Raw genomic sequence first — 14929 nt, 5'->3', positions numbered from 1 at the left:
ATTTTAATTGATCTATCCACCGTGTCACCAAAATCTCTTTCTAGGTCACTGCCAGTTCAGGCCCCATCAGTGTATAAGTGGTTAAGAATTTTTGGCCCCAATATGCATCATTTTGCAATTGCTTTGGACCTCATTCGCCATATTGTTGGCCATTGACCAAATCTGGAGAGATCCTTTAGGATCTCTTCAGTCCATTGGGGTTTCCACCATCCTGAATAATGTTGTGCTATCTATAGATATGACTACATCACTGATCACTCTTAACTCTAGATCATTTATGAACATGTTAAATAGCACTAGTCCAAATGCCAGGAAAGCTTTCGACAGAGTAGAGTGTCTTTATTTATATTAGGTATTGGAGTCTTTTGGATTTTTTACAAACTGGATTATCGGCATTTACAGATTTTCATATTTATTGATTTAAAGCAATTTTTCTGCTCTTCAGCCAAAGAGGCTCCTAGTGTGGCTTACATGAGATCTGTAACAAAGACAGTAGCTGCCTGCAGGCTTACAATCTAAAAGACGCAACACCAAAGGAAAAGGGGGTGACCAGGTTTTTGAATATATTCTGCGCTTCTCTTTTCTTCAATATGCATTAACACTTGATATATTTGAGTAATATATTTGGTTTCTCCAGAACTAACTTCTCAATAAGTGTGATTTGACTTAATCTGTCTCTTGGTTTCTCAACCAAGTCATTTAAACATCTCTTTCCTGAAAATATTCAATTAATGTAGGTCTAGTGTCCCTCATTTCCCCCTGTAACTGTGTGTGTGCTTTAACCTGATCTCTATCAATCCAGTCCATAAATGGTTTTATTCTTTAACTTTGCCAATTTTGGGAACTGTCCCACTGACTTTTTCATAAAGCTGGGACTATGCAGCTACTAAGTCTCAATCTTAAGATCTCTGGCTTGCCAAGTCAGTAGACTTGTGTGCTGAGGCCTTTGGCTTGCCTGCCAAGGCCTTTGCAGTAGCCCTGGGTGCTGAGGCTTTTGGAGTAGACTTCTTTGCCAAGGCCTTTGCAGTAGACCTGGGTGCTGAGGCCTTTGGAGTAGACTTCTTTGTCAAGGCCTTTGCTTTAGGCTTTTGTGCCGAGGCTTTTGGAGTAGACTTCTTTGCCAAGGCCTTTGCGGTAGGCTTCTGTGCTGAGGCCTTTGCAGTAGACGTGCTTGTCAAGGCCTTGGCAGTAGACTTTTGATTGACTGAAGATAATGAACTGGAGGTCCTAAATGATGTGGTGCATTTAGAGGTGCATCCTGAAAAGAGAACCAAAAAATGTTTCACAGTCATGTTCTTTAAAAGGGCATTAATAACATTAAATAACCAAGAAACAAAGTGAAGAATCTTTTTTTAAGCTCTGCAGAAAGAACAAAACTTCCAAGAAATTGCAATAGAAACAGAATACTCTTTTAACATGAGAGGCTCCTTCCTGCTGCTTCTCTCTCTCTCTGGTCAGAAAGGAACTGGGCAGAAAAGTGCTGGCTGTACCGTCCTCAGCCCATACACAGAACACCACTTTGCATGGGTGAAAGGGACAGCACCAGCACTCCTAATCTATCAGAGTTTTCCAGCATGTCCTGCCTGGGGTTCATGCCAATGCTTTCCCATATGTGGCACTACACAGAACCCCTGAAGAAAAAGGAGCTGTATACACTACAAACTTAAACTAGTTTCGCAGTCATTCCCTTTCCCCCAGAATTGTGAGAATTGTACTTCTGAGGGCAGAAGCAAGGGGTTTCTTATAGTGGATTATCAGCACTTTACCAGCCTACTGTTCCTAGGAATTACTGGGGGACATCAAGACACTTAAAGTAGTATAAAATGAATAAAAGTTTATAATAATGTAGATATGGCCTAAACGTAGGTGTTTAGTGTTGAACTGCCTTGTTTCATTCACTTACTTTTTATGAGGCATCTACATGATGCCATCATCCTATCATTGTCATCCTGTATTTTCCCTGTATTTTTTCTGTCTTTTCTCAGACTGCAGGAAATCCAACTTTTTCCAGAAGAATGGAAGAGGAGTGCAAACTCCACACGTGTACATGCCTTTAGTATATGGGTGGGCAATACACAGCCTGTGGACTGCATACGGCCTTTAGAGGCAACCCGTGCAGCTAAATGTGGGTTCCGTGCCTCCCAATTCGCCCCATGCTCTGCTGCCATGCAGATGTGTGAAGAGAGTCATCCTCATGCACTCTGTTTCCCAGCAGAATTGGGTTCCAGCCTTCCTGCCAAACAGCTGCTTGGTAGGCTTGGTGGGAGGGAGCCCAATTCTGTTGGGAAACAGGAATGCAGGATGCCTCTCCTCATACACCCTGTTTCCCAGCAGAACCAAGAGTGCTGGCAAAGACAGTGTGAGAGGGAGTTGTCCTCACATGCCTTCTTTCCCAGCACGATCGCGGGGAGGAAAGTGAGGTTAAAGCTTCTCCCCCTCTCAGTGATCAGGAGCAGGAGCACAGGGATGTGCGGACAGCTTTAACCTCGCTCCCATCCCAGTGATCTGGACTGTGTGTGTGTGTGTGTGTGTGTAAGAGTGAGTGGCCCCGGCCACTCAGCTGATGCCACAGATGGCCATGCAAGCTGCCCACCCCTGCTTCAGTGCTGCTCTTTCATTTTTTAAGGGGCGGGATTTTGACGCCGGGAATGACCATTCAGCATGCATTCATGATAACCTTTGCAGTCAGTGCCATTTTATGACCCTGTCTTATAAGATCGATCTTTTAATAATCACTACAACCCTTTTTCGACTAGAGATCTTTTCAAGAAAATCAGAGATCTCAAGGGAACCTTTTGTGCAAAGACGGGCATGATGAAGGACAAAGAAGGCAGGGACCTAACTGATGCAGATGAGATTAAGAAGAGGTGGAAAGAATACACAGAAGAACTATACAGGAAAGATCTTAATGTCCCTGATAGCCATGATAGTGCGGTCACTGAACTTGAGCCGGACATCCTAGAGAGTGAAGTCAAGTGGGCCATAGGAAGCATTACTAACAACAAAGCTAGCGGAGATGACAGTATTCCAGCTGAGCTATTTAAGATCCTAAAAGATGCTGCTGCTAAAGTGCTGCACTCAATATGCCAACACATTTGGAACACTCAGCAGTGGCCACAAGACTGGAAAAGGTCAGTTCACATTCCAGTCCCAAAGAAGAGCAATGCTAAAGAGTGTTCAAACTACCGTACAATTGCACTCATTTCACATGCCAGCAAGGTTATGCTCAACATCCTACAAGCTAGGCTTCAGCAGTATGTGAACTGAGAATTACCAGAAGTACAAGCTGGGTTTCGAAGAGGCAGAGGAACTAGAGATCAAACCACCAACATTCGCTGGATCATGGAGAAAGCAAGAGAATTCCAGGAAAACGTCCTGCTTATTTAACTTATATGCAGAGTACATCATGAGAAACGCCGGGTTGGATGAATCACAGGTCGGAATTAAGATTGCCGGGAGAATTACCAACAACCTCAGATACGCAGACAATACCACCCTAATGGCAGAAAGCGAAGAGGATCTAAAGAGCTTCTTGTTGAGGGTGAAAGTGGAGAGTGCAAAAGCTGGTTTGAAACTCAACATTAAAAAAACTAAAATCATGGCATCTGGCCCCATCACTTCCTGGCATATAGAAGGGGAAGAAATGGAAGCAGTGACAGATTTTATTTTCTCAGGTTCCAAGGTCACCACAGATGGTGACTGTAGCCATGAAATTAAAAGATGCTTGTTCCTTGGGAGGAAAGCTATGGCAAACCTAGACAGCATAGTAACAAGCAGAGACATCACCTTGCCGACAGAGGTTAATATAATCAAAGCTACGGTTTTCCCAGTAGTAACGTATGGCTGTGAGAGCTGGACTATAAGGAAGGCTGAGCGCCAAAGAATCGATGCTTTCGAACTGTGGTGCTGGAGAAGACTCTTACGAGTCCCCTGGACTGCAAGGAGGTCAAATCAGTCCATCCTAAAGGAAATCAACCCTGAGTGCTCATTGGAAGGACAGATACTGAAGCTGAAGCTCAAATATTTTGGCCACCTAATGCGAAGAGAAAACTCCCTGGAAAAGACCCTGATGCTGGGAAAGACTGAAGGCAAAAGGAGAAGGGGACGGCAGAGGATGAGATGGCTAGATAGCATCACCGATGCAATGAATATGAACTTGAGCACACTCCGGGAGAGAGTGGAGGACAGGAAGGCCTGGCATGCTATGGTCCATGGGGACACGAAGAGTCCGACACGACTGAATGACTGAACAACAACAACAACACTTTTTCTGCCATATTTTTTAATGTAAGAGAGGTTTAGCACTATAACTTTATAATGTTATAATGTTAAATTCAAAAAAATGATTTAAAAAATCTTTCTGGTCACAACCAAAATGGCAGTGACTAGAAATTTTTAAAGATCAGTTTTTACAATCAGCATTATAGAACGATGGTGGTGTCATAGATTTTTTTTTTTAAGTACTGACTTAGCTTTATTGGAATTTCTAGGAAGGCTGTTGAAAAGTGTGTGGATGCCTGCCTGGGGTGTGTGTGTGTGTGTGTTTGTGTGTGCGCATGTGAGAAAAAGAAAAAGAGAGTGAGTGAATGAATGAATGAATGAATGAGAGAGAGAGAGAGAGAGAGATGATGAGGATGCCTGCCTTGGGCAGGGGGCTGTGGGAGGAGAGGTGAATGTGTATGAGAATGTGGATATATGTTGGGGAAAGTGAGTGTGTGTGACTGCCCACTTTTACTCCTGGCTGTAGCTCTCACCCCTGGCTCCATGCACCATTGTCTGTCCGGCCCTTTGCTCCACCAGGCAGAATGGGCACCAGCTTCCACTATTTAGACACAGACCTTTCTCAAAAGAAGTAAATAATCCTAATCGTGTCCCCCCTCACATTACTGCACTAAATTCCCAGCTGAAGCTGAGAGATAATAGCTTTTAAGGCCATCAAGCCAGTTCATAGCTAAGGTGAGATTTCCCCCACAACAGTTTCTTTCTACTGAAAATGCTGTTTCGGAGAGTGTTAGGGGGTGGGGGAACCTTTTAATCTCCAGCAGTTTGCTCAAAATCTCCTGCCCCCACCATAATTTTCCCACATGTAGGGTAAGAACTTCAGTATGATAACTGAAAAGTGTTTGGTTTAGGATGTGCTCATGTTTAGTGGAGCAGACATGACAGAAACATTTGTAGAACTTCAGAAAAATGTAAGCTCCATTCATTTAGATGGAGACAGGTACTGCATCTTTATTGTAAGTGAGCCAAAGAGACATTGCTGTACAAGAATGTAATTTGTATGTTGGGCTACGATCACACAATGCATGTGTCTCACACACAAAGGTTCTGCCATGATACACCTTAAAATTCTATTGCTCGTAAAAATGTCACTTGTTGAGCTAATAATTTGAAACTTGGCATCCATGATCTACTTGAGATCTTCAACTGTGCCAAATTTCAAACCAATCAAATAAAAATCGCCACAGGTACAATTCAACCTCCATGCACTCACATTTTTTTCTTGGTCTTTCAGGCCAGATAGATACGATGGAGTGCCTGAGATCAGTAAAGATGACCCATGTTGTCCTGGGCCCAATCTACATGGGGGATTTATTGTGGTGCTATTGCGCCTCACACATGGGCATGACACATGACATTACCTCCACTCTGCATCAACTGCGGGTTTTCCTGCTGTAAAAGCTGCATTCTTGCAAAGATGTTTTGTGATGGGTTTTCCCTTTAACACAGCTTCTGTGCATTTCCATTCGAGTGTGCCCCACTGCCCCGTATCCCCTAATTAAATGCATGTTAGTGGGCATGGCTAGAGTTGTGTCTGTGCCCCGATACTGTGGTGTTTTGATGCTGCATCAGCGTAAATGGGCTGTCCTTTTGTCCCCCTCCCACCTCAGTTCTGTGCACCTCCATATGTTACAAGGTTCTATATCCACTTCTTCGCAGCTTCTCATAATGGCGGCTGCAGATAACATCGAGCAAGGGCAGTGGCTTTTCCTAGAAATACTCAGAGATCCTCCATCTCCTTGACATGGAGGGGAGGGGGCGTCAGCTCGGGTGGAGCCATAAGAACATAGATTCCTATGAACCTATTTCTCAGGAAATGATAAACCACGGGCACAAGCGAAGCAAGTGCTGAACAAATATCTGCGGCTGCCAGGTAGTAAATCAGAACTCCCGGTCTGGAAGTAATGCAGCTACTTTCCCCTACTACAGTGAGCTCCATAGCATTATGAAGAGGGGATACATAAATGCACATCTGCGCATCCGTGGAGAACAATTTTTTAAAAAGAGAGAAAAGGATGATTGAGCATTCCAATGTAACATTTATACCACAATGAACTGTGTGTGACACAACAAAGCAGGACTAAATGCGTCACAATAGTTGATAATGTTACATTCTAATCACAGGACTCTGCCCACACAACCCCGAACTAATGCAGTTTCAGGTACTGTTTGTTCCACGAAAGCATTTTTTTTTTTTTAATGTATACACTGCATTATCTGGCTACATGTGCCACAGGAGGAACAAATCCAAATTTATGAAAATCCGGTTTAAAACTGAATTTTAAGCCTCAGAAAGTGTCTCCATGTAGATGGGGCCCTGTTCCTGTATTGCTTTAAGAAGCAGCTCAGCCTTATTCTTTTGCTAGAGGAATCCTCCTGTGAGTTGACCCATGCCTGTTTGCGGCTTACATCAGTAGCTGGCAGGCTGGATTAAACAGTGAGAGGGAGCCCTTTTCTAGCAGTAAGGCTAGATGCTTCATGTGGCAATACAGGACTACGACAACATGGAGAACAAAAAAAGTGAAGGAGGGAGTGGAGCCAGCGAATTCATCCCCACTTTCCTTCCTTATGTGTAGAGCTTACACATGATAAGAATGATTTACTAGGGCTAGCTGCTCGCAGCCTTCTTAATGAGCATAGGTTTATAATGGCAGAACCTTTTTTTTGTGGCTCGCCTTAACTAAATGGGCACTCATGTGGCCCTTTAATTATGGCTTTGGAACTGCAACATGATGAATGAGAGAAAAACATTCTTTCACTACCACACTGAGATTTCCACCAGCAGGCTTGGTGGAAAACATCTTACTTTGGAACCTGGGATACATGTTGGGGTCAACTGCAAGTGGTGTTGCAGTTGAAAAGAAGTGATAAGTGGAACGGTTAAGTATACTCTTTCAGCACACCACTTCTTTGTTTAAAATTTCATCCTCTCAACACCTCTTCACAAAAGAAAAGTTGACTAGGGTTTGTGAGCTCAAATGTCTTAACTTGATATTCTATGTAGTCCCCATGAGCACCTTTTAGAGGTACTGGCCTACAAATTCACTGACATAATTATTAAGCAATCCAGTCATGCTCAAAACCAATACATTCTGGCCTTTTTTGTGGTGACCCCCCAAATGTAATATGACCTTCCTAGAGAGGTCTGCCTGGAGCCTACGTTGTTTACTTTTCAGCACTAGGCAAATACCTTGTTACTCCCCCAAGTATTTTAAAAGGTCTTTAAAAAGTATTTTTAACTGCAGCTTGTTTTATTGTTAATGATATGTTTCATGCTGCATTTGAAAATCATCTTTTTCTCACGTTTTAGCTGCTTGAATATTTATTTCTTCTTTTAAAAAATTGTTAAATTATTGTATCTGGTGTGTTTTTTTAATTAAACATTATTTTCATGTGCTTTAACATTTTATTTCTTATTATGAGAGCTTTGGCTATAGGGTGACTAATAAAATGAAATGATGATGATGATGATACATTCCCCAGTCCCACACCACCAAGCTGCTCTGTTAATTTAGTTTGAAATGCTCTGACATTTTTAATTACTGGCACCATCATCAATCACAACCAATGCAAGAAACATGGCTACGAGCATCACACCCCAAGTCATTAGCAGCAGTCCCACTCTCACTGCTATCTCATCAGAGGAGGCACTCCCACCTTCCACTGTGCATTGAGTGTGAAGTGTGGGTGCACGGAGGGTAAATGATACGCAAACGCAATTTGCGACATTGCACAACAGCATTACTGATCAGTGGGCATGTCTGTTAGGACAGCAGCCTTGGCTTCCAATTTCTTCGATTTGTGAGGCTTGGGCCAACCTATGATAGACCAGATTTAAGCCTTAAATTGGTAGGGTTTTAAAATCATTGAATATGTTTAATTGTGCAAGCTTTTAATACATTAAAGAATAAATAGATGCATCGGGTATTTGTGGGCCTTCCCCAGTCAGCCTTAGAAAGCAAGTCTGGGTGCTGGGCCAGTCACTGCGAATACAGTGACAATGGCAGAACAGGGTGCAAGTCTTGACAGAGAAAGATACAGAAGCTGGGGATGGTTTCTTCATGGAATAGGCAGATGAAGAACTGATCGGTTGTTACTGGATTTTATGTTACTGGATTTTATATTATAGGGTCTATAAAAGCTGAACTACTGCTTGGCTGGATTTGTGAAGCCTTGTAAGTGGAACCTATTCTGGATGTTTTATTGGTTGAAATAAAAAAATATGGCTGGGGTCTAACTTCCCTGCTGAAATGGCTACTAGGAAGGAAGGGTATCTGGGTTTTTAAAGCTTCCTTAAAAGTGGGGATAGTATTCTGCACTTTTCTCTTGACTGCAGTTGCAAATATCAAATGAGTTATAGGTACCTGCTTAATGCCACTTTCTAGATCTGCTAATTGCAACGTTCTCAATTGTTTGTATCTTTGGAGAGTAAGTGAATAACACTGACCAATACAGAGGACCTGTTGGCATGTCATTACACAGAGAGCAGCAGTGGTTGGTTTTGGTGTGGTGTGGTGTACATTTTGCCTCTGTGTGTGTGTGTGTGTGTGTGTGCGTGCGCGCGTGGTGTCTGTTTTGCCGAGGGTGAGGGTTGTGTGTTTGTTTTTGGTTTGGTGTGGGGTTTGCCTGAGTTTCAAGTATGTGTGTGGTGTGTGCATGTTTTGCCTAATTTGTGTGTGTGTGTGTGCGTGTGTTTCTCTGAGCATCACCAATTTGTTTTCTGTGAAATGGGTAATTTGTTCTTTAAAGAGGCAAGTATCAATGATATGACATTTAATACTCAGTTTCTTGGCCAAGTTACTTGCCTCTGAGTCTCAGTTTGCTTTTTGTAAAATGGGCGTTGGAGCAGAAAACTGTGGGTTCAAAAGAGTGGCTTTGTGTTTTGGAGCTCAGGCCTCACATCTTCCTTGTATTTAGGTTCTTGGGCAAGTTACTTTTCATTAGGCCTCACCAGTTTGCCTTCTCAGAAGTGGGTGTTTTATGACTGGCCATGCCTTCCGTAGCAGCCATTGTTGTTGTTGTTATTTCTATACCGCCCAAACGCTGAGGCTCTTTTGGCAGTTCACAAGGCTTTCTGGGTGGTTCACAGCCATTGGCAGCCATTTTGTAAGGACCCACAATATGCTCTCAACATTCAAAATGTGCTCACTAGGCCATAAAGGTCGGGGACCCCTGTCCTAGTTTCTTGAACCTGGCTCTTGGCTGTTACTCAAGAGTTACATATTTCGGGTTTTTTTAATCTAATGGAAAAAGCTGGCATGCCGCGGACATGGACAAGATTGTAGTGTCTGTAAGCAGCAAATAAGGAATATTAGGAAATGTGGAGAAACTGAAGAAGAGGAAGAAACAGAGAACATGCAACAACCAGGAGAGACACAAATATGCAAATGAAAGAGAATGAAAGGGGATGGATCAATATCATGAAATAATCTATTACTCCTATTTCCAGCTGCTTCATTCTGACAGAAGTATAACAAAGATTGCAGCTATTGTTCACAGGAAAAGAATAAAGACTGCTGCATTTTTAAAAATGTTTTGTAATTATTTTAGCTGTGAATTTAAAGAAGTTTAATAAATATCTACAGCTGTGGGGCGGCAACTTGTGGCCCTCCAGATGTTCTGGCCTATCATTTCCATCAGCTTTAGCCAGCATAGCCAGGGGTGAGAGATCATGGGAGTTGTATGCCAAAACAGTTGGAAGGGCAACAAGTTGCCCACCTCTGATCTACAGGGAACAGTTGTTCTGATAAATATAACACACTTTTTGTTTTTGTTTTTTAATCTTTCCCTATTAGGTTTTATATCCCTTGTGGGGACTGATGCAGTGAAATAATGGAGGGAGGGGGAAGAGAGTAATAGAGGAAGATAGGCTGTTGATTTAAGAGTTCTCCCTCCTGTTTTGCCAAAACATTCCCAAACTTATGGCGATTATTTCTGGTCTTTCCCAGTCAATCACAACTTGATATGATTTGGTCTAGCTCTGCCAAGTAGTCCACTCTGAAGAATTTGGGGCCAAGCGAGTTGTCCTCCCCCATCAGCCCCACCCACATTATGAAATGAGCTGGGCCAGCCAATGTTCCCTCCCCTGCAGAAGTGCTGAGTTTCCCTTTCCCTTACTTTTCCTGGTGGCTTCGAGGAGCTTCTCTGCCTGGTACCTGCAGTTGATGGCTTTTAACACTCTGGCTGTCACCTGCACGGCGTAATCTTCTTTGTAGTAGTCAAGCAGCTTCTCAGTGAGATCCACAGCGCTTATGTTCTCCAAACATCCTTTGGGGATGTTATTGTAGCCCTTCTTAACAGGGAATTCATTGAGTTTGCATCTGAACTTCTTCAGATCGTCCCCTCTCAAATCCTCTAGCACATCTAACAGCTTGTCATAGGGGGTCTTCTCCATCACACTGCCTCTAAAAACAAACAAACCCAATGTGGAAATTAAGAGAAATAGCAAAAGTAGGCCGAAGCAGAAAAACATTCTGGAATGGCTGACGTGGAAACTTCTAGAAAACTCTCCTTGCTGCTGCTGGCAAGGAAGGGAAAGAAATGTAACTTGAGACATACATGAAATAACTTTTTTATTTATTATTTCAATTTAGATGTTGGGGCTGTTCGCACGTCATGTTAAGCCATGGTGTAACTACGCCATGTACTACTACTGTACTACGCTGTGCCCATCACATGACTGGACAAATGAGCTATGCAGCACAGTTTAATCCCCCCCCCTCCGCCCCTCTTCCGTCTGTAGTTTTCCCACCCTCCCAGGCAGGTATCCCAACTTCCTTTACGGATTTTCAAGCCTTTGCCAGGTCATCTTTCTCTGCCCGTGTGCAACAACAACAACAAGGGGGGGGAGGGTCCAGCTCCTTGAAAGTTTCCAGGAATGGGGCGAAATTTAATGTACAGGTTCCACTTATGGGGAGCCATCACATGCACTACTGGATAAATGTAGGAGTTTGCATTTTCATGGAAAACTGAGAATTTATCCATACGTGGAACTGTTTGGGAACCACATGGCGGGGGCGGGGACTTATCTGGAGTCAGAGAAACAGCTGAATGTGGCAGGAAAACAAGTTTGCTCAGAGATCCCTTGACAGGAGCAGAGTGGCAGCAGTTTTTTTGGCCGCTCTTGCCGAGCAGCTCTGCATAATGTGAGCAGCTCTTGCCGGTGATCTGCTATCTGCCACGCTGGCTTGACAGATGACATGCTAACCCACCATAGGTAAAATAACCCTTACTGCCGACTGTGGGTTCCAAGGGTGGCTTGTTTTGGGAAAATAACTGACCATAGGTGGGAAAAGGTCTCACAGATGACATGCTAAGCCATCATGGGTTAAATAAACTATTGTGGTTTATGTAACCTATCATGGATTAACGTGTCGTCCGAACATGCCCGAACATGTCGGCCACACGCTCCTTGCTTGTGCAAGCTGCAATCACACAGCAGCATGCGCACGCGCGTGCGCACACTAACATGCACGTGCACGCACACAGCCAAAAGAAAAGCAGAAAGAAAAAATACCTCGCACCACAAGCGGGGGGGGGGGGGGGACGGGACGGACAACACTAACAACAAAGCCTAACAGAAAAGGGGGGGGTATTTTGTTTTTTACAAGGATATAGATGAAGAGCCGAAAAACAGGAAGGGAAGGAATAGTAGAAATGGGGGGGGGGGAGCCAAAGAACAAGTGCAAGGAAGGAAACAAAGGAACTGAAGCCTAACACTAGAAGATAATTTTTTAAAGATTTTTTTTAAGAATGCAGAAGAAGAAAGATCAAAGGGAAAGGGAAGACTCTCGAATTGAGAAGGGGTATGGGAAGAACAAACAGTAAGCTCAGGCAAGCTGCACTACCAGAACTCTTCTCCTAAAACCTCTCTGTCACACAGTGGGAAACGAAAGTAGAAACTCCTGTTATATTCAACCACCCCTCCACCGCTGTGATTGGAGGCTGCTGGGTTACAAGTTCAGCCCTATTGGCAGCTACAGATGTCACTTGTCAAGGCTCAGTCCACCCCTCCCAATTCCTCCCCCCCCCCTTATTCTAGCAAGTTGTTACATTTTCCCAGATAGACTGTCTGGGCTTAAGAATCGTCTGAAGCAATCCAAAGTGCTTCAGATCACTCTGACCCGCTTCGGACCCACTCCGGATTCAGACTGAAGCAGTCCGAATCACTCCACTTCGGTTCAGGATTCAGATCCGGAACCAAAGCAGTGCACAGCCCTACTTACAACCTTCTGCCAGCCGCCAGCTTTACGAAAATCCAAATCAAAGGGTATTTAAAAGTTCTATTTTGACTTAATATTTGAAAATGTTCTATGCTTCTCACAGACCAATGGAAGGAGATGTGGGGCAGGCGGAGAAGACTTGGTGGGCCCCAGGTTGCAGAGGAGGCTGCTGGCCCAGAATCCATGCCCTTCATCATCACCCAACACCAGCTTCTCATTACGCCCAACAGTAACCACCGCCTGAACCTTGAAGCGCCAACTCCCGCACCAAACCATCTTACATTAATAGGCAGGGCTGAACCCTCAGGCAAGACAATTAAAAGAAATGCCAGGGGCAAATGTGTGTGTGAGTGGGGCAGGGCAGGAAAGGGAAACCAGCCAGAACACTGTGCAGGCTACTTCTCTCTCCCAAGACCAGATCAAAAATCAGGCTCCGCTAGTTTTCTTTCAAAAAGTGTTTAGTTTTCTCAAGAAAAAGAGCCACCATACAGCAGCCACACAAAACCAAAAGGCACTGACCTTAAGTGAAGAGAGAGAGAGGGAGAGAGGGAGAGATGTGTTCTGATGATGATCCTGTTGCAGAGAGAGGGAGAGATTTGGTTAATCACCAAACTCCAGGAATGCACGCAAATTACACAGCGTTTGCCCCCAAGCTCTCACCGGAGCAGTGCTCAGAACCGAACGGAAAGCTATTGCTTGTTTTTTCCAGCTAAGGAGGAAGCGGGGGAGGAGCAGAAGGTAAGGGGCAGGATCTTCATTGTGGCCGCTCCTTATTGGTTAGATGCTGTTCATTATTTTTTCTTTAAAGCCTACATATTACATTTTCATTTATACTGGAAATTCAGCATTACAATAGTTGTTAGATGAGTGAAGTTGGATGTATTACTTGTACTTCTGATTTTTCAAAAAAACCTCTTTTTTGTTTCCCATCTCTAACATATTCAGTACAGAAAGAAACCCTATGGTTTACATGAATTTTGACAAGAGCTTCAGCTACTGGGTAGTATAGAAATGAAATAAATAAAATAAGTAATAATAATTAAGGCTACACAATTTTCAACCAAGCACGAAAAATCAGGGAAAGTGTGGGCTAAGTCTCACAATCCTTGACGCAACATCCTCCCTAAGGAAGCAGAAAGTGCAAGTGAAATTCTCATTCTCCCAAAGCAGATAAACCATGTGGACAGGATGGAGACTATGGTATGTTGAGGTGACTGTGGGGTTGTGGAAAACTGATGACAAACAACTTAGGGCAACCTGCTTCTCTTTATTTAGAGCAGCCTTCCTCAACCTGTCCAAATGTGTTGGACTGCAACTCCCATTACTGCTAGCCAGCATGGCAATCCTTCTGGGAACGATGGGAGTTGCAGTCCAACACATCTGGAGGGCACGAGGTTGGGGAAGGCTGTTGTAGCGCCAGGGTGGGTAGTAGGTAGATCTCCAGATGCTATGAAGTTCAAGTCCCAGAAGCCCCTACCAGGATGACCAATGATCCAGAATGCTGGGAAGTGAAGTCCAAAACATCTGGAGATCTACTTTCAGCCCAGCCCTGTTCTAGAGCATCCTCTTTTCCAGAATTAGGATAGAACATATGCAATCCACCAAGGAACTCCAAAACAGGTGCAGCACTTTATAGAATCATAGAATAGTAGGGTTGGAAGGGGCCTACAAGGCCATCGAGTCCAACCCCCTGCTCAGTGCAGGAAAAAGACTTTAAATAGACTTCTTAAACCAAATACATCAAGACAGTTCTGCAGACTCCAAAATTCGTTCTCAATATATGGCATAGGTTTTCTGTTTATTCAGTGTCAGATATATGGTGTTAGGGAACTAACACAGAGGATTCTTCCTTATGCGCTCAGCACTGTGTGATCAAAGGCAAAACACACACCTGATAGTCTCATGCGTAAAGAGTATTTAAAAATTAATGACGTAAATGATTTTTGTGTTCTCCATAATATGCTACAACAGCATTGATTTTTTGAGGGTGATGTATTTCTTCTTTTTTGGTGACATGTAAGTGGCCACCTTATTCAACAAGGAAGGGAGCGATGACGTCATTCTATCTTCAGTATGATGCATGTTTTTTTTTGTTTTTAAAATAAATACAGAGCAATCCTATAGACCCTGGAGGGTATCCCAGGGACCATAGGAATCGTCAGAATCTCCTCTCCAAGGCCGTAGACAATGATCCCTCTCCCTTGTAGCCACCATCGAAGGAACCATGGCACCTCTATTACAAGGTCACAAAAGCAGCCTTGGAGGGCCTCTAAGAGGTCTGAAAGAGGGGACAGGGGAGTTCTATTGGGCAGGGTGGAGAGAGGAGAGGCTAGAAATTCAAAGAAACTCCAGCCCCAGCCCCCCCCCCCCCCGCAGCTCCACTAGACAGGGAAAAAACAAAGGACAGAGAGGCGGAAATTTCCTTT

The 14929-nt window shown here is 43.8% G+C and overlaps 1 protein-coding gene across 3 annotated transcripts; it reads right to left on the bottom strand.

Annotated features, from left to right (window-relative positions):
• Positions 1–313: 313 nt before the first annotated feature.
• LOC146342239 (apoptosis-associated speck-like protein containing a CARD) lies at positions 314–13220 on the bottom strand. Of its 3 annotated transcripts, XM_084805990.1 has the most exons (4): positions 13164–13220; positions 13023–13076; positions 10399–10685; positions 314–1258 (listed from the first exon to the last, which is right to left on the bottom strand). In XM_084805990.1, the coding sequence occupies exons 3-4, from the start codon at positions 10673–10675 to the stop codon at positions 900–902; spliced, it is 636 nt and encodes a 211-aa protein (XP_084662116.1). In that variant the 5' UTR covers positions 10676–10685; positions 13023–13076; positions 13164–13220; the 3' UTR covers positions 314–899. The 3 variants fall into 3 exon arrangements, with proteins under 3 accessions (XP_084662116.1, XP_084662115.1, XP_084662117.1); XM_084805989.1 differs by having other exon boundaries at positions 13023–13188; XM_084805991.1 differs by having other exon boundaries at positions 10437–10685; positions 13023–13188.
• Positions 13221–14929: the final 1709 nt, after the last annotated feature.

The sequence above is a fragment of the Heloderma suspectum genome, chromosome 6, assembly GCF_057233095.1.
Source record: "Heloderma suspectum isolate Gila_16-S chromosome 6, 16-S_ref, whole genome shotgun sequence".
Lineage (NCBI taxonomy): Eukaryota > Metazoa > Chordata > Lepidosauria > Squamata > Helodermatidae > Heloderma > Heloderma suspectum.
Note: the sequence above shows the minus strand (reverse complement) of the source record. Positions and strands in the feature narration are given on the sequence as shown.